General features: G+C 47.6%; 3 protein-coding genes across 4 annotated transcripts; all 3 read right to left on the bottom strand.

The window, feature by feature from the left end:
- Positions 1-1,879: 1,879 nt before the first annotated feature.
- LOC133908084 (uncharacterized) lies at positions 1,880-3,433 on the bottom strand. Of its 2 annotated transcripts, XM_062350212.1 has the most exons (5): positions 3,214-3,433; positions 2,881-3,052; positions 2,731-2,804; positions 2,515-2,641; positions 1,880-2,434 (listed from the first exon to the last, which is right to left on the bottom strand). In XM_062350212.1, the coding sequence occupies exons 2-5, from the start codon at positions 2,881-2,883 to the stop codon at positions 2,135-2,137; spliced, it is 504 nt and encodes a 167-aa protein (XP_062206196.1). In that variant the 5' UTR covers positions 2,884-3,052; positions 3,214-3,433; the 3' UTR covers positions 1,880-2,134. The 2 variants fall into 2 exon arrangements, with proteins under 2 accessions (XP_062206196.1, XP_062206195.1); XM_062350211.1 differs by lacking the exons at positions 2,881-3,052; positions 3,214-3,433 and having other exon boundaries at positions 2,731-2,874.
- A 5,378-nt stretch (positions 3,434-8,811) lies between these two features.
- LOC133906986 (uncharacterized) lies at positions 8,812-11,796 on the bottom strand. Its single transcript, XM_062348952.1, has 3 exons — positions 9,614-11,796; positions 9,377-9,494; positions 8,812-9,256 (listed from the first exon to the last, which is right to left on the bottom strand). Exons 1-2 carry the CDS (start codon positions 11,246-11,248, stop codon positions 9,384-9,386), a joined length of 1,746 nt encoding a protein of 581 aa, XP_062204936.1. The 5' UTR covers positions 11,249-11,796; the 3' UTR covers positions 8,812-9,256; positions 9,377-9,383.
- Positions 11,797-13,070: 1,274 nt separating this feature from the next.
- LOC133907311 (homeobox protein BEL1 homolog) lies at positions 13,071-16,879 on the bottom strand. Its single transcript, XM_062349326.1, has 4 exons — positions 16,019-16,879; positions 14,965-15,356; positions 14,486-14,546; positions 13,071-14,174 (listed from the first exon to the last, which is right to left on the bottom strand). The coding sequence occupies exons 1-4, from the start codon at positions 16,640-16,642 to the stop codon at positions 13,539-13,541; spliced, it is 1,713 nt and encodes a 570-aa protein (XP_062205310.1). The 5' UTR covers positions 16,643-16,879; the 3' UTR covers positions 13,071-13,538.
- Between the last annotated feature and the right edge of the window lie 5,017 nt (positions 16,880-21,896).

Here is a 21,896-nt window from a genome sequence, read left to right as displayed (position 1 = left end):
CAGTAGCAAGTAGGTCTTTGATCTAGAGCTCAAGGTATATATGCTCTTCCATTGTTAATAGGGTTTGGTGTTGTAGAGTGTAGACCTGCAGTATATGAAACAAGCAATGGTTTTGACTCCTGAAGTAGTCACATGGTGTGGTCTTAATGCAGATGGGGGTTCATTGGGGAAAGAAAGATCACAAGTCAACTACGTTCATAGTTCTCGCTTAAGAGTATTTGCATAGAGCTGCTGAGCTTAAGCTACATCAAACAGTCCCTAAAATGAACATTTACAAGTACAAACTATTGTTAACAGTTCCGTACTCCTTTCTTAAACTACATGATTCTACTCTCTTGGCCCTTAGGTAATGCCAGAAACTCTTATTGTATACTATCAGCATCCCAGTTGCCTACTCTGTTAGGTTAAGTCTAAGACACTTTATGTTTACTATAAGCATCCCAGTTGGTGAAGACAATTCTGAGCATTTTAAGGAGCAAGGACCGGTTGAAATTGGAAGGAACCTTAGCAGAACAACAGTAGTCTGAAAATGGAAAGAGAATTGCCTAAACCCTCCAGATTGGCATGGAACGTAAGTTATTTTAAATATACTGACTATGAATAGAGAAGGGGTGATCTTCTCAATCTTTGATTTCTATACCCATGGGCCACAACCCACATCATCTTCACGAACTTTAAAGGCACTTTTTCTAAAGGAAAAAAATAACAATGTTAATAATTCAGTGGTGATGCAAATTTTGTGCTCCAGGACAATAAAGACGTGCATGATATCAGAAAACCCAAAATGTGACACTCGCATCTTTCAAAAAAAACTGAGACGCACTAGCTATCTAAATGATTTGATGCTAGGCGATGCAGAAATGACAGCTTAGCCAGGTGGAGACATGAATGACCATTGCTGTTGTTTTATCATTGATTTACTGGTCCATGTTCCAAAACTTTGGAACAGATTAGACGCAACAACAGCTATATATCAATTACTGTCGACCATATATGACAGATTATGACAATACTTTGTCGAACATTACAGTACATTTTGCCCCCACCAATCCTAGCTTTCCAGTGGTACATATTTGAAGACCCTTTACTCAAACAACTCATCATTCAGAATGACCCTGGACAACACATGCATATCAATGATAGCATCATTATATCCATAGAAAACTGAACCCAGAGCAACAAAACTAAGGAGTCTAAACTGCACCATCCAATTGCAAATATAAGTCGTGACAGAAGCGAATCAACAGTTTTGGTTTGGACTACCAAAGTATCAATATATAGAACAATATCTCGATTAACAGTATGAAATTGGTATGACTAGATTCTTCCTGGAAAGTATTTCAATAATGAACAAGTCCTGTGATTTGTAGAAAGTAGAAAAATATTACTATAAAAAACAGTGGTCAAAGTGATGCCTTGTATACCATGTCAATGTCCGAAACAACTTACAGACTAATATTTGCAATCGGAGGTAGCCTAAGTTATCAAGAGGTATACAAACTGAAGATATATGAGACTTCACCTAATGCTACTTCACACGTACATAAGAAGACGGATAACCTTTAAGATTCTCTATTTGAAACCAGACAGATGATAAAAAAAACAAAAAACTTATAAATATTGAATCGCATATATTAATGTATATCATGGAGCAAGTTCCAAAACTAATTCGGTAGAACTCAAAAGATCTTGTACATGTCAGGACTATAGCACAAATAGGACATGGTCAAGGCAAATGGTTACTCAAATCATTCAGTTAGTAGTGTGGAGATTGTTCTACTCTCAGGTAGCGGTGTGTAAATGTAAGCATTTCCTTGAAACTGATACATGCTCACTTTTTTTGGAAACAATAGCTTGCATAACAACAGCAACAATGAACTGAAACTCACAAACCAGCACATTATCAATGCCAAAACAACATATTGTCACAATGAATCCCCCGTCTAAAGGCCATTTTTTATTCAGAAGCATGTAATTGGTACAAACTGTTGTACAAATGTGGCAACAGTGTAATGTTACATGTGACTTGACTAACTTCCTAAAGCTAAAGTTCTAGAATGGCAGCAGCTTTAGAAGTGTCGGCAGCGTAAGAGGGCACAAGCTCCCAACGTTCTGAAGAACAAAAAAAATCACTTCAAAACTTCTTATGAGACTGTTTCTCGGTGCCTGTCAAGTCATCTTTCTCAAGTCTTGTTCTTTTTGTGCTACATCCCTCTTCCTCCAGTGATTTTAACTTGTTCTTTATAGCAGCTATCTTTGCAGCGCGATCAGTTTGTCCTGATTTGCCTCCTGAACCACCTGCCAGCTTCTTGTTTTTCAATGCTCTCTGTGTGTTACTGGAGTCCAGAGAACATCTCTCACTAGCCAGGTGAACCACCATTGGGCGTCCACAGACCAACTTGCCATTCATCTTTTCCTTTGCCAACTGAGCTTCCTGCATGCTTACTTCAGGTGGCAAAGGTGAGATACGAGAACCGATTGTTGTTTGCCATGGGAAATGAGTACTACTCTTACCTCTTTGGTGGTGTATTGAACAAAGGCATAACCTCGGGGCTCGCCTCGCTTTGGGCCACGTGTGTGCCACAAGAAATCCTCAGCTATAATCTTTCCAAAGGGGGAAAACATCTTGATAACATCGGACCTGGAAAATCACACCACAATGTTGGTTTGGACGACGCAAGGGCAAACATTGGAAAGAACATGCAGCTAAATACGCAAGAAGTAACCCACTCTGATATCCTGAAGTCCAGATTCCCTACATAGAGCCTACTCTCGAACTTGTCTCTGTCGAGACCTTTAACGTCCTGCAAATTAAATTTGTTAGAAATAGCATCGGCCATGTTGTACAATCAGCTATCATTTTAGTTCAGACCAACATACCATTGCCCCCTGCAGCCAAGATTACCAATTCAGCGAAGGTTCATCGCTTAAGAGAGCACCGAATCGCAGGGGCAGGCTTAACGTGGGGGCATGGGGGGGGGGGGGGTTTGAAAAATAAACTGCACCGGCACCTTGGGCAGATTGATCTTGCGCGCTGAAGAACAAGACGACCCTAATCGAAACATAAGTGGATTGGATTACGATAGATTAGCATGGTATCACGCAGCGAAGAGATGGATTTGGGTTTGATTGCTCAATCACAGCAAAGAACAAGTCCCTAAGAACAAATCGATCTCCTAGAACAATCCGTCGTAGCAAGCTAGGGTTACTTACAACAAAAAGAAGCCGTTCCAAGTCTGGACGGATCTCCGCTCCGCCGCTAGACGAGAGAAGACTGCGGGGGAAGAAGGCCTGGCTCGTTGCGCCCAGTCGCCGGCGGTGAGGTCGCGGACGAATCGATGACGAGGCACACCAAATCGTGGCGGCCGGTGCCCAGGTTTTACCCCTAGTTTTTGGTCCCAACTCGTAAATCAAACCGGTTCACCGGGTTCAGTAAAACCGCCCGGTTTACGCCGTCCGGGTTGAAGGAACCGTTTTGAAACAAACCGATTTCAAAGTCCTGTTTACGGTTTCTGTTTCTTACTTCTAGTGCTAGAAGTTAGAAGCAGTTGAAAAGTTGTTTTCTAGAAGTCAGAAATCTATTTTTGGAAAGAATAAATTAGATGGGTAGATATTATGAGAAGTTATATGCTGAAAAGTTAATAATTTATTGTAAAGATTAATAATTAAAATCCAAAACATTTTTTCAGAAAAGTCGAAACATAGATTTTCAAAAAAAACTAAAAATAAAAGCAGCAAACAAACGAACCCTTATTTCATTCTCTCCTAAAGGACTGATTTTTCTCTAGTTCTTTCGGTTCCATCAAGTTTATTTTAGTTTTCTCCTGGAGCTACCTTTAAACCTCTTCATGCAATACAACGCTTATGTAAAAGGAGAAAATAATGGTAATCCTATTTTACAGACACCTATTTTTTATTATTTTCAAACAACGAAACATGATCGTTGAATGGAGTTACGAAAGTTAAGCTGTTCTTCAACATGAAGGTTGAACAGATGAGATCTTAATTAAACGGACATCGCGCTCTCCTACCCCTCCTCCCACCACCTCTAACGGTGTCCCGTTGTCGAATCCAAGCCTATAGCCCGCCAGCCCACCGTCGCGTTAACCTCTCTTTTTTTTTTCTCCCCCGACCCAACATTAGCCCATCCAGCGATCCTTCACCGCGCGCTCTTGACGGCATCCCGCTGCCTCACCGCTCCACCCCTATGCTCAACTCCTCCGCTCAGCCAACGTCCCTCCTCCAGAAGTTCTTATAAGCTTAACAACGAAGAAAACCCCCTCCCCTAACACCCACTGACGGTCACCGTTCTTCGTTGCTTGAGAGATCGTGCTCTTTTTCAAACACCTGATAGTTAGGAAGCGTGAAAAATAATGCTTCAAACATTATCAAATCCTCAGTTATCGGATAACTCTCGTATTAACTTCTTTGATTCGAGCGTAGCACAGTTGACTCTCAACATTTATGCGCTACGGTTTTTGTTTTAGGAGTAGCTACGGAGGCTTATGCCCATCTGAACTTTGAGCATTGGATTCGAATTCCGGTGGGCGTGCTCGTACTCGAGAGAGCCTCTACCAACCGATTCTTATATATATATATATATATATATATAATATCTCATATGATAAATAATATGTATATGAAACATGTGAGTATATAAGATCATCTAAATTGTATGTATATTTTTTTTTCACATATTATATATATATATATTACATTTTATGTACAAATATAAAGGTATTATTAAAATCTATTAAAATTGATATTTTTTTTAAATTTTCACATAGTTCACATTAAAATATCTTAGAATGAGTATATAAGTATACTTATAGTGATAAAGAAGTATATCCAATTTATTTATATGATATATCATAATAAGTAATGTGTACTATACGAGTACAGACTAATTATATATATATACACACACTTATTCTTATGGCGGAAGCGGAAGGATTTCCGCCGCTCTCAGTGCCTCTGCGCACTGTTCATGTATTGCGGCGCGACGCTGGCGCGCGGTAGTGGATGCATATTATGCTCCTACTACACAAGGAAATGTTACACTACAGCTGGGGATGAAAACGGACGGGATAAATTCCGTTCCGTTCCGATCCGTTTTTTATATTTTTTCATCCATTTTCGATTTCGTTTTCGAGAGAAAATGTGAAAATGAAAACAGTTATGGGGTTTTTCCAACCGTTTTCATATTTCCCCTTTTTAATCTAGAATTTCTCATTTTTCTAATTGAGATTAAACTTCATAAATCACAATGTAGCCCACGTGCCAAGCCCGACCGGGCAGTCTAAACATAACCCCTATCTCAAAGTTCAACCATATCCCAATGGTCCAGTCTCAGTCGGCTACTGACCTACCGATATTGTTCAAGCTCTTGCACCACCTCCAATTCTAGTTTTTGTGTGATTGTATGTTATATCGAGTAATCGAGTTACGATATGGTAGTTGTTTTTCAGTTGATACTTATGTCATTACGTGGTTCATCTGTGTATGATATAAATTATTTTTGTTGGTGTGAATTAATTATGTGTCGCGATGCTTGAAATCATTGTTCTACGAATCGGTGTTCTCATTTTAAATTATCGGTTCCTGACTGATACCCGCATATTTATGTTCGGATTGGTTCGTTTTTGATATCCCAACATTCCTGAGTCCGTACCCGTTTCCGGCTTTTCCGTTTTCGATTCCGTTTTCGAGAGAAAATGTGAAAATAAAAACGATTAGAGGGTTTTCCCTACCATTCCCGTTCATTTTCATCTCTACAGCACAACCTTTTTTATTTATTTATGCCATTTGAACCATATTGTTTCCAAATATGCCTATGTAACCAATTAGTCGATATGCTGTATGATATTCCCAGTTATGGGTCTTTTGTAAATATATTTGATTCGCCATGATGGCACACTGCCCTGTGTAACCTATTCCAGGAGCTTTAGGAGAAAGGCCAAGGTTGCCTTTGAAATGAGGAAGCAACTGGCGAAAGCTGCGTGTCGAGGCCAAGGAGACCGCCGAGGAGAAGCTGGGATCTGAGCTGGAGATTCTTGCCCCAGTCAAGTACTGAGAATCTGTGCTTTCATGCATAATCAGTTTAGTGGAACATGTGCCCTCTTATTTTAAATAACTAGCGCATTAAACCGTATGACTGTACAAACTAGTTTTAAGTAATTTGATGACTTTGTGACAGTTCTATGTTGAGTGGTAAACCGTGTTGTGCACAAGTCCTGCTGACATCTAAGTTCACTTTCATACGGCTAACAGGAAGCTGGTCTCCGTAGTTCTGTTTCCTTCCAACCTTGTGCTTTGGTTTGCCTTCGTTGTCAGTACCTATTTTGCCTGTCAGCTGCTGAATTTATGTTCCAAAATATTCTAGATATAAGTGCAGCTTTTCTAGTTCTAGACTGGACTGACAATGTACACATGTTTGTCAAAATTTCTCTAGATTCTGTTCATGGTACTGAAAATTTTGTAGTCATGTCTGTTATGCTATCCTATTTCTTCTATTTGTCACATGTTTCATTTCAAATGCTCTTGTGGAGCTGTAAAATATAGTTGTGCTTCCAGTTAATATAATCTCGAAAATCTCAAATGTATAGTGTGCATGTAGATGAGCAACTGCCTTTGTCACAATATGGTGCTGTGTTATACAACTCTTTGATTGCTTTTGTTTTCGTCTCATTTGTGCTACGTTCTGTGATTTTTCCTGGGTTATTAACATGTCTGTGGTTTTCGCCGCAGTTCCTTCTTTGTTCATTCTTCTTAACTTTGATGTTTGCCTGAGTGTGCAACAAGCTACAGATTTATATTTGTTTGGTGGTAGACTGGCAAGGCACCAAGAGCTTCGTAGAGATTGAGCTGTAATGGTCAAGCAATGGAGGTTTTGTCTCCATGCATTGGTCTGTTTCCCCTTTTGGATCTGCTCTGTATCAGTGTATCTCACATGATTGCATTGCATTGATTAGTGAAACTGGAACTCTACTGGTACAAAGATCTGATTGCTTTGACCTGAATTTTAGGATCAAAGACAATCTCACATCCTGCAATTTCTTCTCATTGAACATCGTTGGAATATATGTGTTCTACATTTTTTCCACTTTGTTAATATTTGGTAAATTCATAACTAAATACTGAGATGTCTAAAATTGATGAAACCAATTTTATTAGTCTTCTTTTATCATTTGTACAGGAAAAATATAGTTCAATCATGATAAAATGCACTACGGGCGTGACATAGCGCGTCTTCCATCCTAGTCTATGCTATGGTAGTATGATCTGCAATCGGTTGCGCACCTCGGCGTTCCAAGCACAGCAGTATACTGGCGCTCCTCGTCAGCCGTCCCCGATCATCAGCTGCGTGGATACGTCGCCCGTCGCCGCGACGCTCGCAGTCCCCGATCAGCTGGTCCTGTCCCGCGCCGCGTCTATCCAAACGTCACGCCATGCACCGCCGGCCCTCGCCGTAGTCCGCCAGCCACCGCTCGGCAACTGCAGCTCCTGCTTCCATGCCAGCCAAACCCCTTCTGTTTCTGTTGTTTCTTCTTTCTTTTTTTTCTTTTTTTTTTGAGAGAGAGGGGTTCTGTCTCTGTTCTTCCGGGCTATTTTTACAGACACCAAAAAAGCCCATGATACCAGGCTGACAGGCCGAACTTAAAAAGTCAGTTAGAAACTGTTTCTTATCTTTTATTCATTTAAGATATAATCATTTCCTCAATAATCAAGATTAGAAACTAACCGTTTAGATAGCTTCTAACTTTTTTTGAAAAAACTGAAAAAAACATATTCAAACGGGAGTAAGAGCAGTCACATTGTAGACGAGGCTTCAAAATTCATCTCACTATCACGTGCCAGCGATGCTTCAATTGGTTTCCTTCGCAATGTGAGTATCGATGCCAAAAGCAAAACATAGGGCCACAATATAAATAAAGTATCAAGTAGCATTGTGTTTCTCCCTAAGCTCCTTCGTTTCTTTAGGACTCAGCCGTATGTGAACTAATATTATACTAGCACATCAATCCGTACGACTGCACAGATTAGAAATTTAGTTTACGATTGAGTTGTAGATATTTGTGTTAATAATAGTTGTATGCTAAGATACATCAATCATTTATATTTAAATATTAGAATATAAAATATAAATATAATTTTTATTCATAATATTAGAATCATGTTTATTATTTGTAAATAGATTTAATTTATAATTTTCATTTTATGTGTTATGCAAATTGATTTTTATTTGGTTCTTGATTTTTTGAAATTATTATTATTTTTAATGTCGTCAACGTATCTCATATTATTTTTCTGGAAATACATTATAAATTCTTTGATATTATTTTTATGTGATAATCCGTAATATGTTTGCGTTCTGTTGTTTTAATTTTGTAATGTTTGATTATAATTGATTTGGAAAAGTGTGTTGATTGCTAACGTAACTAAGTTACAGTTTGCTAACGTAACTTTGTTGGATAAATGGTATCTACAACAAAAAAAAAAGGAAAGTCAAGGTATAAAGTAGTCTTGGGGCTGTACTCTATGATTTATTTTTTAATTTTTTATGTTGTTTCGTTTAGTTGTTGATGTATGGTTATAGTTAATCTATCAATTAATTCGACGATTGGATGTTTTGCTTTTTTATGAGAATTTTTAGAATTTTTTTAGGATTAACGTGGAGGTATCAAAAGGAGTCTCCAATTAGTAAATATAAGATTTGGGCATAATTTGTGGTATCAATACAGATATAGATTCCGTTGTCCTCGTTTTTCTTCCAAGCGTCTATGCAGTGTGCGGGCATGGATGTATGCTCTTCTCTCTCTTCTTCCCGCACCGGTTTTCCCAACACCGTGGATGCTCTAAGTGTCTCGATTTCCTTTCGAGAAAACTGACAAGCTACAAGTGAAAGCTAAGGCTACAAGTGAGAGGTTAGTACATTGCATCAGCTCCTCAAAACGAGCTCTGGCATATCACTGTGGTTAGTATTAGATTCTTTGACAGGATCTCGTTCGCAAAACGCGCCGTTCCTCTGCTGCTCTGCAAGAGTTCACGCACAGCAGAGGATGACATCATCCAGGACGCCGCACTAAGGCTAAATGTACAAAGCTAAGCATCATCCTTTAGTCCTTACACTACAGTAACCAACTCACTGAGCACGCACGATCGAGCTGCCGTGGCGTATGGTAAACTCGGCTCTCTGTTTGTTCCGGGACCTCTTCTGCCGCCGCTAATTCCTCCTCTCCTCTCCCAATCAACGCCACTGCATGCACGAGCCAGATGCAGAATGTTAGACCAGACGCTGACCAAGATTAGCAAGTTATTATGGATGCCATGCATGCATACGAAGCTTAAGGATCGATGTGAGATTATGCACACTGACCTAGTGATTAAACCTTGGCGAACTCGCCGTCCCTGCACACGCCGACGTCGATGGTCATCGACCGGTCCTTCCCCTTCTTCGGCGACGACACCACTCTGCAGCAGTTCCTCCTCGGCGACTGCACAGGTTTCAATCACACCGGCCGTGTCGCCAGCTTAATTTAACGAACGAAACTGTGTCGCGCAAACGTGTTTCGAGCAAAAAAGAAATCGAGACAGTCGGAGCGTGCGTAGGTACCCTCTTCCAGAGGTCGGGGTCCGGCGTCTTGAGCACGACGACGCTGTCGAGCAGCGCGCCGGGGTCGGCGATGCGCCACCGGCAGGCGGGCTGCTTCACGCGGTGCCGCTCGTACTCCGTCACCGTCACGTTGCGGCGCTGGTCCATCCGGCTGCCGCGCATGTAGTACACGTGCGGCTTCTGGCACGGCTGCCGCGCCACGGGCCGCGTGTTGAACGAGTAGGCCGTGTAGTCGGCGCGCTTGTACCAGTTGAGGAACGACCGCACCGGCGTCTCCATCTCCCGCGGCGACAGCACCCCGCGCACCACCATCACTGCGAACCCCCAGGAAACGGACACCGTCCACTGGTGCGCGCGGTCGTAGCACACCGACTGCTGCGCCACCGCCGCGGAGTCCAGTCGCACGGGCCCATCGAACAGCCGACGCAGCGCACCGGCGCGCGACGGCGTCGTCGGGAACACCGGCTCCAGGAAGTCGAGGTGGTGCAGCGTCACCAGCGGCGCCACGGGGTGCGCGCCCAGTAGGCCCAGCACGTCGCCCCACAGGTCGCACTGGTGGAAACCCGGGTGGCGCGTCAGCGGCACGCCCAGCTCCGACATGCACGCGTGGATGCGGTCGTCGCTGCCGTACAGCGCCGGGTACCGGTGCAGGCACCCGTCCTGAATCTTGGCCAGCTGCTCCGCTAGCGCGCGGCTGATGGCGAACCCGCCGCCGCCGAACGCCATGCCGTACGAGAAGATGAGGTTCTGGATGTGGCTCTCCGACGGCGACCCGATGTAGTACGGCTGCCGGTGGTCGTACTGGGAGAGCACGTGCACCAAGTTCTCCGGCAGGAACACCGTGTCGTCGTCGCCCATCACGAACCACCGGACACCGGGGAGGCCCAGCCGGAAGGTCTCGGAGACGATGCGGGAGATCCGCAGCGCTGACCGGCTGCCGGCGCCGTGGGTGTACGGGAACTTGGACGTGTCCGAGCTCACCATGATCGCCGGGAGCCCCGTGCGTGAGCTCTTGGAGTAGAACTCCTTCACGGGCTTGTCCATCCACACGAACCCCCGCATCCGCCCCGGCCGCCACCACAACTTGATGTACTCCTTCCGGCTCTCCCACAGCGACGCCGACGCGCCGATGCCGAACACGATGTGACGCAGCCCGGTGGGCGCCTCCTCCGCCGTCAACCTCGGTTTGGCCACCGGAGGCGGGGGCGGAGAAGAGGTAGCGTTCACCAACATGGGCACAGAAACGTTGGGCTTGGCCACCACGAAATGGGCTGCCATGGCGTTGCCCTCCGGCGAGCACCGCGGATTGTAGAACGGCGAGGCGGCGATGACGACGAAATACAAGACCAGCACCGGTAGGATGACGTAGAGGATGAGGCCGTAGAGGAAGGAGAACTTGGCCTTGCCGGAGCCGCCGTACACTGCTGCGCCGTGCGCGACATTGGCCTCCTTGTGGAGCTTCTCCCCGGCTCCGCCTCCCCTCATGCCAATGCCGTCGCACTCTTGGTGGATCGATGAGGTGCTAAAAGAGGTTAGTGTGCTAATGGTGGCCTGGTTTAATATAACGAAGTGGTTGATTGATTGGCTGGTCGTTTTGTTCGTTCTGGAGGAGCAAAGTGTCAGGAGGGCGTGCATGGAGAAACGAAAAATTCTTCCCTGGCCTGGTCAATGGCTGGATCGCTTTTCTTGGATCTTCCTTCTCCTTAGCTAGTGTTGTCCAGGTCCATACTGTTGGGGATAGCTCTTCGCTTGGCAGTACATACATACAAATGTACATGCACTGTGCACACACGCACACGCGTACACACGGTGGGGCTTGCAGACCACCACGATGAAATCACCGCCACTGGCATGAAAGTCGACGATGGCGACTGCAACCGCGGCGGCTCATAGACTGCCACAACAGCACACACACGACGTAGAACTCCATCAACCTGACTTCGAAGTCGACGACTTCTCCTGAGATCACAATTGTCATCCCGAAGTCGTCGTCGCTGAGTCTGGCCTTCATGACGATCTTGGCGTGTACGTATGGATCCGTCATGTTCCGCACCTCCACGATGTCGCTAGCACGCGCCACCGCATGAGTCATTGATGACTCGCCATTAACGACGTCCTCCTTGAGCTCAGATTGAAACCGAGCCACGTTGTCCTGGTCCGATTCCCCTTTCCTTTGCAGGCGTTGCAGGCACGCTTTCGCTGCCAACCATTACCAGGCCGAGCTGCTACACAACCCGACTCATCCATGGTCTCGCCGTCAGTGTTGAAGGTCCATGGCACCACCGCCAATGCTACAGGTGAATAAAGAGATGGAGAGACCTGGGGGAGCCCAGCAGCACCAACACTGGCGCTAGGGGTGGGGGAGGGGAGACGAACAAACTTACCACGACGATGGTCGGGCCAGAGAGGCAGCGAAGGTGATGGCTGTGGTCGGGGAAGAAGACGGTGACTGCGTCTAAGGTCATCGGGGAAGTAGAGAGACGAGTCCACCGTTGGTTCTGTGGGCTCACCTTGCCGCTGTGGCTGCAAAGAATCGATGTGGATCGCCGTGTCCTGCTTCGATTTGGAGCTTCTCTTGCCGAAGTCTGACGAGCACCGAAATACCGCACTCACACTCTTCTCTCCGGAATACTATGCGGGAGCTTGAGGAGAAGTGCTTGCGGGGGGAAGAGAGGTAGAATGTGGTGGGAGGAGGAGGTGGTAAGGTTGGGAATGATGTGGGAGGAGGAGGAGGCAGCGGGACATGGCGGCTGATGAGGATGAGAAGGGTGGCATCAAGGATCGGACGGGAGAGAAGATAAAGGGAGAAAAAAGATTACTGTGTCCATCTTGTTTAATTGAATAAAAACAGTGACGTGGCTACCTACATGTTGAAACAACCGTCACCTCAGCATCAACTAGGACAAAACCAGCCTTAAAACGAGTCAGGAAAGAAAGATGTCCGGTTTTTTTAGTGTGTAAGGGTTCTATATTTGACATTGTACTTGAGGGAGGAAAACCATACATTTGTTATAGTTGAGGTAAATCGGACTTTTTACTACCCGGAACAAGATGCCTTTTAGCTCAACCAAACAGGCCTTGCGTGAGCCCAACCGTGCACGTACAAATAAATTGAAGCCCATATCGTACTAGGCCTTTGTGCACCACATAGCCCCCCTGAATTGGTCACGAGCCTAACCCAAACCTTGCAAGCGTCTGCTCCCTCCGGGCTCCGGCCCTCTCTCTGGACTACCGGAGACACACACAACCCCAAGATCCTAAAAGTCCTACCGACCTACCAAATCTTTCATGACTCAAGTTCAGATACTGCAACTTGTATTCAGTGTTAAAGTTATTAAAAAAAATCTTCCATGGCTCCCATGTGTACTACTCTGGAAACGGTAATATCGTCATCAAAAGGTCCTATCTTAAGTATTTAATTAGCTGGCATGCATTGCAATTGGTGGGCGCGATCGAGTACTGAATTCCGGACATGATTAAGTGCTAATAAAGCCAGGTAGGTCGACGATCCTCGTCGAATCTTGGACGTACAGGGCGGTACAGCACAGGCGCACGCAGGACCAGAGCAACGCACACGGTTCGCCCGCCCGTGCATGCAGCTGCACGGATGATGATATCGCTATGCATGGTACGGTGCAACAGCAACGCGTGCCTGTGGCTGATGGCAAGTAGCAAGACGTCCGCGCAATGGCAATGGCAATGGCCGCCGAACTGCCAATGGAGAGCGAGATGCACTATCAGTCTGATACACATATCGGCAGAGGCAACCTGCCAAGAATTAACGAGAGGAATCTAAACGCTACAAAAATCCAAAGCGGCGTGCACATCCCGCGCGCGTCGAGCTCCAAAGCAAAGCGGGAAACGGAAACCATCTGCTCTGGCCATCACCAAGATCACAGCGCGTCCCCTGTGATTGCTAATGCCATCAGCCGGCCAGGTCGTGGAGGAGCTGGAACCCGGTGGCGGCGCTTAGGCCCCGGTGGTAGTGCGAGGCGGCCACGGCGTCGCTCTCCATGCCGGCGCCGAACTGGCCGTGGTCGCCCGGGTGCACGGCGCCACCGGCGACCATCGCTTGCTGCTCGCCGCCCGCCATGAACAGGAACTCATGCGCCGTCGCCGGGGCAGAGGCAAACGCGATGTTCACGCCTCCCGCGCCGTGCGGGTCGGCGTGCTGCTGCAGCCCGAGCGTCAGGGACACGCCGGTGCCGGTGCCGAACCCGTGCCCGCCCGCCGCGGCGTGTTCGTCGTCGTTGTACGCGTCGAAGTCGAGGTGGTCCATCATGCCAAAGTTGAGATTATGCTGGTCCCTGTTGCCAATGCTCACGACGGAGGCCAGCGACCCGGCGTCGTGGAGCAGCTGCGCCCGCGTCGGCTTCCTCTCGCCCCCGTCCTCGCCGCTGGCACCGGCGTGACCCTGCCCGTCGGAGGAATATCCGCTAGGGTAAGTGTTCTTCGCGTTACTGCACGCGCCCTCCTGCGGGTCCTTCATCTCCTCCGCGTACATCTCCTCCACCATTGGCTTCCACAGCCTCACCCTCGCGTTGATGAACCAGTTGGAGACCTGCCAACGCAACGCGGTGGGCGCGCAAGAGAGGCAGCGGTTGATAAGATTCCTTCTCGCGACGTGAGCACAAGAGGACGACAGCTAGACACGCGCGACTCCGACGTTGTACCCGATCGACGGGCACGTACGCCGGCGACGACGCGTGTGGAATTAGTTTTAAGCTAATGATGCAGCACGGCAATAATGATTATTACGATGTGATGATCGGCAGCTAATTGTGCATACGAACTGGTTAACATTTTCGTATGTTTTTTATTGCAGCTAGCTGATCGATCAGGTGATGAAGAAGAAGAAGTAAGCGTACGTACTTGGCTGCGCGATAGGCCCGTCTGGCGCGCAAGGATGTGCTTATCCACGTCGCTTGGGTACCTGGATGAGAGGATACCAACTAGGGCGTCAGTTTGTCTTCCATGCATCTCTCGTAATGTGGAGTACAATTGGAAACTAGGGGGAAAAAATCTATGAGCATGTATGTACATTTGTTCTAGGATATTTAAAGATACTGATATGTAATTTGTTCATGAATGAAAGTGATGCATGGAATATTCGTACAAGACAAGTGTGGTATTTGATGTGGACATTGTAACAGTACTGGAGAAGAACAATATGATATTCAGTGGCAAATGGGGTGCTACTTGACTGCTTGCCCTACTGAACAAGTCAGTTTTTTTTATCAATGTTAGGGGAGCCTAAATCTAAATGCATCAGAACATTCGCCCAAAAATGGATAAATTAGCATGGAAGACCTGTGCGAAATGGAATGGATGAGATTTGAAACGATCGTTACGGGTGCAGGAAGTGCTCGAACAGCCAGGCCCGGAGGATGGAGACGGCGCGCTCCGGTAGCCCGCGCTGCGGCCGCCACGGCTGGCTCTCGAGCACGCCGGCCTGGTACGTCCTGTGCTGCCTCAGGCACTGGTCCAGCACCCGCAGCCTGGGCGTCGTCTCGCCCTTGGTCGCCCCGGCCCCCGGGACCTCGGCCGTGTCCTTCTCGCCGAGCGCCCTGCGCACCGCCTGCATCTGCGCTGCCACCCCGTTCCTCAGGGTCCGGAAGTGCCTGGAGATCGTCCGCGATGCCAGCCTCGTGTACGCCGCCGCCGCCCGCGCCCCGGCCACCGCCTCGAATGACCCCGCCACCGCTCCCATCTGCTCGCGGTACCTTCTGTACCTCCTATCCACCTGCACAGCACAACCATTAATTTTTACCACCAACCGCATCAGACGCCATGCATGTAACTAACCAAGCTCGATCAAAAATGACAATGTAACAGTGGCTGCAACAGCTTGCCGGATTGATGACACTGTAGCTTTCTGCTAGTGCTGATGTACTTGACTTTGACTGGTGCAGGGATGGACCCTGGAACTCTGCAACGTACCAATGAATTGCACTGTGCAAGTGCGCAGTGTACACAGGAACGGCGAGTTGGGAGTAAATGTGTGAGGGATTAAGACGAAGATGGAGCAGGAGATGGGCAACGACCGAAGGTAAGAGGAGCTCTGCAGAGATCTGGGCTGCTGCAGGGTCATGGGCTCATGGAATGGCCCTACTGATCTGTGAGAGGGGTTCCCCTGTACAGAAACCTAGCTACACCTGCAACGAGGCAAAGGAATGGAGGTTTCCAAAAGCAGATGGTGAGGCCCCAGAAGGGCATCACGCCATCACCTCTCTGCGCGTGTCCCGGCAGGTCTCTTCGGGCAAGCTATAATTGAACTCCCACTCGCCTGCAGCCTTTTAGATTCCCAAGGACGAGCAAGGGTTCCTGACGCTAGCAGATTCTGTGGACCTGTACTGTGTGATGGTTAATTGAGGCGTGGTTACTGACGAGTAATTAGAGGCTGACCTCTTCGAACATGGCGTAGAGCTTGGACTTGAGCCTCTGCAACTCGGCGGCGTCCATGGCCTGGATCTGCGCCGACGGGGCCGAGGACGACGAGCCGGCGTCCTCGTTCGCCGGCTTCGTCGGTGGCTTGGAAGCAGCTAGGCTGGTGGTCTCCACGGGGAGGCTGCAGAATTCGTGCAGCAGCTGCTGCGTCGGGATTAGGAACCTGGAGCCCCGCAGGTGCCACGCTCCCTGCTGAGGCCAGGCCTGGTGCTGGTGCTGCCTGTGCGCGCCGCCGACGAGCTGGTGGTGATGGTGCAGCGCCAGCGACGCGGCCTCGGCGGGCCCGTGGAGCGACAGGGATGTCAAGGGCGCCTGGTATCCCTGCCGGTGGTGCTGCGGCGCGTGCTCCTCGCCGAGGACGAAGTCGCCGAGCGCGGCCTTGCCGTGCGCCGACGCGGCGGCGGCCATCATCGCGCCCGGCACGAGACCCCTGGCCCCGAACATCTCCACCGCCCCGTGCTCCTGCACGCCGCCGTACAGTCGATCTTCCTCCTCCCCCGCGCCCACCTCCTGCACGAGCCCCGCCTCGCCGCCGCCCGCCGCGAAGTAGTCCGCGTACGCTAGGCTGGGATCATGCGCCATGTTTTATCTAGTACTCCGGTGCGCCGACGGCTACCTTCGTCTCACAGTGGAGAGCGAAACGATTATTAGCTCTGAAAACCAGAGTGAAGCAGTGAAGACAAGGGCGCATCACCGAGGGGAGAAAAGGAGGCGCAGGACGCAGCGTCGGCACGCAGCGACGCACCTTTGCGCAAAGGAGGAGAGCGCAGGGCCATATATTTTTGGCGATGAGATGTGATTATGTGAGGAGAGAGAGAGAGAGAGAGAGAGAGAGAGAGAGATCAGCAAGCGAATACTAATCCACTTGGAGTAGCGCGCGCGGACTAGGATCAGTACTCGTACGGGCGCATGCTGTGCGAGCGCGACGGCGAGCCGGCCGAGCGAACGCCGAGTCAAGCAGTGCGTAAGCGTGACCCCCGGTCTCGGCCACTCACTCCCACACGCGCGAGCTGGGAAGGCTCGATCGGCCGGTCGCTCGGCGGGGCTAGCGAGCTTGCTGGTACGGTGGTGGTTGCCGCGTCAAGCTTTCTTTCGATCGTACGTGAGCTTGGATCCTCCCTCGCCGCTATGCTACTCGCACTTGCACGAGTGCACTTCTACACATCCAAACGTGCTTACAAATACCACAGTAATAACTGTGATAGTGAAAGCGTGAAAGAAATTGGAGAGAGCATGCGATCAACATTGCATTCATACGGTGGTGTTTATATATACACCGAGTGTTACATGCATGGAATTTACACCCGGAATTTGTCAGGACGGAAACAAGCCAAAACATCTACGATTACCAAATGTAGCACTGGTAGATTAGGCAAGTGATCAGGTGACCGGCGGGATTGGCAAGCTAGCAAGCAGGGCGTGCCGGATGGGCTACACTAGTCAGAGGACAAGTTGCACTCCAACGCCCTCTCACCGTCTTAGCCGGGAGCAGCCTAAGGCCCCTGCTGGCACGTTGCAGAGGAGGGGCCGCGCCTAAGGCCCCTGCTGCCTCAGGCACAGGTGCAGCGTGCAGGTGATCTGCCGTAGCTAGCCAACCAACGATGGGCGCTGGATCAGCCGGTCCAGCAATAAGTGCAGAGGGCACAGTTGCAGCAGGAAGATGGACATGAGTGACTGTGGTAGGCCCAGCAATTGTGGGAGACAGCGCCGCTACAACATCTGCATGATGTGGCACAACGACAACGGCTAGAGAGATCACATCGTCGGGTGGCAACATGAAGTCATAGGTGGGCTTGGCAGTGGATCGGTTTGCAAACGGAAAGGTGTACTCATCAAAGACAACGTGTCAGGAGATGATGAGATGATTTGTTGCTAAATCAAGACAGCGATACTATTTGTGATTGGAAGGTTATACAAGGAATACACATGCAGTGGATAGAGGAGTGAGCTTGTGGGGTTTCGTGGCGGTGAGATTGGGATAACACAGGCAGCCGAAACACGAAGGTGTGAGTAGGAAGGTGCTGATCCGAACATGGCATGATGAAGTTTGGTGTTCTGGAGCGATTTGGTGGGTTGGAGGTTTAGGATCTGTGTAGCGGTATGTAGGATCTCTGAAGTGTGCGAAGGATGTTATTTGTGGAACGAATGATGCACTTGGGTTTTCCATTTTGGGGACAAGTGTGTGGGCAAGAAAGGTGTAGATGGATTCCATTTTGTCGGAAGAAGGCACGAGAGACAGCGTTGTCAAATTCTCTTCCATTGTCACATTGTGCGAAAAATTTCAGACTTGAGTTTAAGAGGAAATGTCCACAAATAATATGTGAAATCATCAAGGCATACGAGGTAGTACTTGTACCCAGAAATGCTAGAAATAGGGGATGCCCATAAGTCACAATGGATGAGCTCAAACGCTTTATGTGATTTAGAAATAGAGGTGCCAAAAGGTAGGTGTACATGACATCCTATTGACAGGCATGATAGAGAGATGTGCCATTGTATCATTTATTACATGTAAGGGTGGGAGATGGAGCTAGGTGCGAGAGAGCTTGGTGCCCAAGATGTACGAGATGATGGTGACATAGGTTAATGGATGCGACAAAGGCATGCTAAAGTGGAGTGGATGGTGGTCGGAAATGGTAGAGAGCGCCAGAGCTATTGCACCTAAGCATTACACTCTCTCTTTGGAGATCCTTCACAGAAACACCAAAAGGATCAAATTCAACCGAGCAAGAATTGTCATAGTGAATTTGCGAAAGAAAATAAGGTTCTTGATTATACGTGGAGAGACAAGGACATTTTGAGATGAAGGTGTTTTTGTGGGGAAGGGAAAGTGGTGTTGCTAGTGGCGGTGATTGGGAGAAGAGGACAGTCGCCGACAATGACCTATTAAGAAACAGAAGGGGGTTATGAGGAACCGAGATTATCGGGGGTGGGAAGTGAGGTGCACCAAAGCGCCGCAGTCCAAATACCATTCGACATTGATGTTGACCGATGATTGTAGAGTTATGGTGTTCATGGCCAGCGCTAGGGATGCTTGGTCCCATGTTGGAGCACTGGAGAACATCAGAGCACTGTAGGGAGGTGCAGTTAGGAATGCTTTCTAAGGAGGCGGTCGAGCACCAAGAAGGTTAGCACCAGCTTGGGGAGCTAGCAAATGGTGCGACACAAGAGGCGGCTAGCCAGGCCACACTTGAAAAGTGTCGGTCTAGGGATTGAAGAACGACAACATGACCGGGGGAGTTGTCGATGAAGAGCCCCCTTTGTAGCCACAGCTACCCTTGCAACCATTTTTGGCATCGGACTTGCCATCCTTGCCGCCGTTGGAGACATGATCACTGGTGGGTGGGTTGGATGGCGGCTTGGTGGAGAGGAGCATTGTGGTAGTAGCCTGCTAGTTGGTATCAGCAAGGTTAGATTTCTCTAGGAGAAGCTTGGGACGCATGTCCAAGAATGATGAGAGGGGTGCTTGGTCGGAGATGTACATTCGGATGATGCCAAAGTGTGGGCTGAGGCAGTGAAGGAGGGTGAGGACAAGAGTGCCTTCATTCATTGGTTGCTCGATGTCAGCGAGACCATCGACAAGTGATTTGATCTTTTGGCAGCAAGACATGACCAAAAGATCACCTTGGACGAGGCTCCAGAGTTTGAAACCCATCTACAATGCACGGCTGGACGTGTTGTCTCGGAACAGGTCATGGATGGACATCCAGATAGTGTGTGATGCAGTGTCGGGCTTCAAGATGATGCTGAGCACTTCCGAGATGGATCAATAGGTTCAAGAATGGACAATGTAATCGTAGATCCTAGCCATCGACGGGCTTGGTTGGCGGAGGAGCATTGACATGGTCCTTGAGATCGAATTTGCTGAGGGAGACAATGAAGAGCTCGCACCAGTGAGCGTAGTTGGGAGAGTGGAGTTCAAGGTTGATGGGAATATGAGTCTTCACGATCAAGGCGGGAGAGGATTTGGCATTAGGCAGCTTGATGCCCATGTTGCTAGATGCGTAGGACAAAGGCGAAAGCGATGGTCGATAGGATCAGATGTAGTCCTATCTGATGCAATGAAAGCATGAAATAAATTGGAGAGAACATGCGATGAACATTGCATTCATACAATGATGTTTATATATACACCGAGTGTTACATGCATGGGATTTACAGTCGAGTTTGTCAGTAAGGAAACAAATGAAAATATCTACAATTACCAAATGTAGCACAGGTAGATTAGGCAAGTGATTGATTAGGTGACCGACATGATTGGCAAGAGGGAAATTAGGATGTGCCAGATGGGCTACAATAGTTGGAGGACATGGTGCATTCCAACAGATAGTATGCCAGTGTTTTACTTGGTTTCTCTTTGATGCAACGATCGATGCTCATACTAGAGAGGGCCAGTGATGACAACTGTGATGACATGCACAATGGTCTAGATAGCTGTAGGACCAAGAATAATGACTAGAGGGGGGGGGGGGGTGAATAGATGCCTTACCAACTTCTTGGATGACCTTTTCCTAATATTTCACCCAACGTGCCTCAAAACAATACGTGGAAGCAAAAACTCAAGAGAAACACGTTGTACCAAAAGATCCTCTAAGAAAGCATGACTCTTATGGATGGAATTGAACACTAGATTCCATTGAAAATCAATTCATACGTCATCGCACATAAAAGCTTGCAATTTGAGAAAGAATCACTTAAATCCAAGGAGATAGTTATCGGGTGAAGAAACTCTTCAAGTTGATGATTTAGAGGCAAGAAAATTCAAGACCAATTTTGAATTTGAATTTTATAGCTCTAGTAACAAGAAGAACCACTTCAATATAGTGAAAAATTTCAGCTCTCAAACCAAAACAAAAATCGCAATGAAAACTAAAAAACTCGCAACAAAATAAGGGGGGCAATAGAGAAAAACTAGAAGGAGATGAACACAAGCATAAGAGGCAACATGAATATCATTACTTGCAAAGAACAACCTATTTTCGGCACATCATAAAGTATTTTTCATACAAAAATCTCTCACCTAATACATAGGCTAAACACACATCTCTTTCCTAAAACCCAACCACATAACTCTCAAATGGTTGACTCAAAAGGCTCAACCAGTTCTTCCCTCTATTTATAGACTAGGTTTCTTAACCCCTAAGTTTTTTAAATTGTTCTCAAAATGCCTCTATCTTCCAATACACTCCTACCTATCACCAAAGACATTTTTGTTAATCTTTTTTTAAAACCCTTAGCCACTAGTCGGGTCTCTTACTTTTCTATAGTACCGTCGAGTCTGTGCTTTCTCTTGAAGATCCATTTGCAGCCGACCTGCTTGCATCCAACTGGGAGGTCTGCTAACTCCCAAGTTCCGTTAGTGATGATCGAATCCATCTCACTACGGACTACTTCCTTACAATTCTCTGCTTCTAGAGAAGTGTATGCCTCTAAAAGGTTTTGTGGTTCATCATCCACGACAAAGGTGACAAATTCATCTCCTAATGATTTTTCAGTTGTTTGCCTCTTGCACATCCTAAGTTCCAATTCAGGAACCATGTCACTAACACTCTGAGGAGCAGGATTGTCAACTAAAAGATCATGGATGCCATCCTCCTTCGCTCGCATAGGAAAGATGTGCTCAAAGAATGTCGCATCTCGAGACTCCATTATCGAGTTGACGACAATGTCTGAGACTTCAGAATGGACCACTAGGAATCTATAGGTGGTACTCTGGTGTGCATACTCTAGTAAGACACAATTGATAGTCTTTGTCATAATTTCCTTTTCTTCATCAGGGGAACATGTACTTTCACTAAATAGCCCCAAGTACAAAGAAATGATAGATTCGGTTTCC

This window comes from Phragmites australis, chromosome 24 (assembly GCF_958298935.1).
Source record: "Phragmites australis chromosome 24, lpPhrAust1.1, whole genome shotgun sequence".
Taxonomy (NCBI): domain Eukaryota; kingdom Viridiplantae; phylum Streptophyta; class Magnoliopsida; order Poales; family Poaceae; genus Phragmites; species Phragmites australis.
Note: the sequence above shows the minus strand (reverse complement) of the source record. Positions and strands in the feature narration are given on the sequence as shown.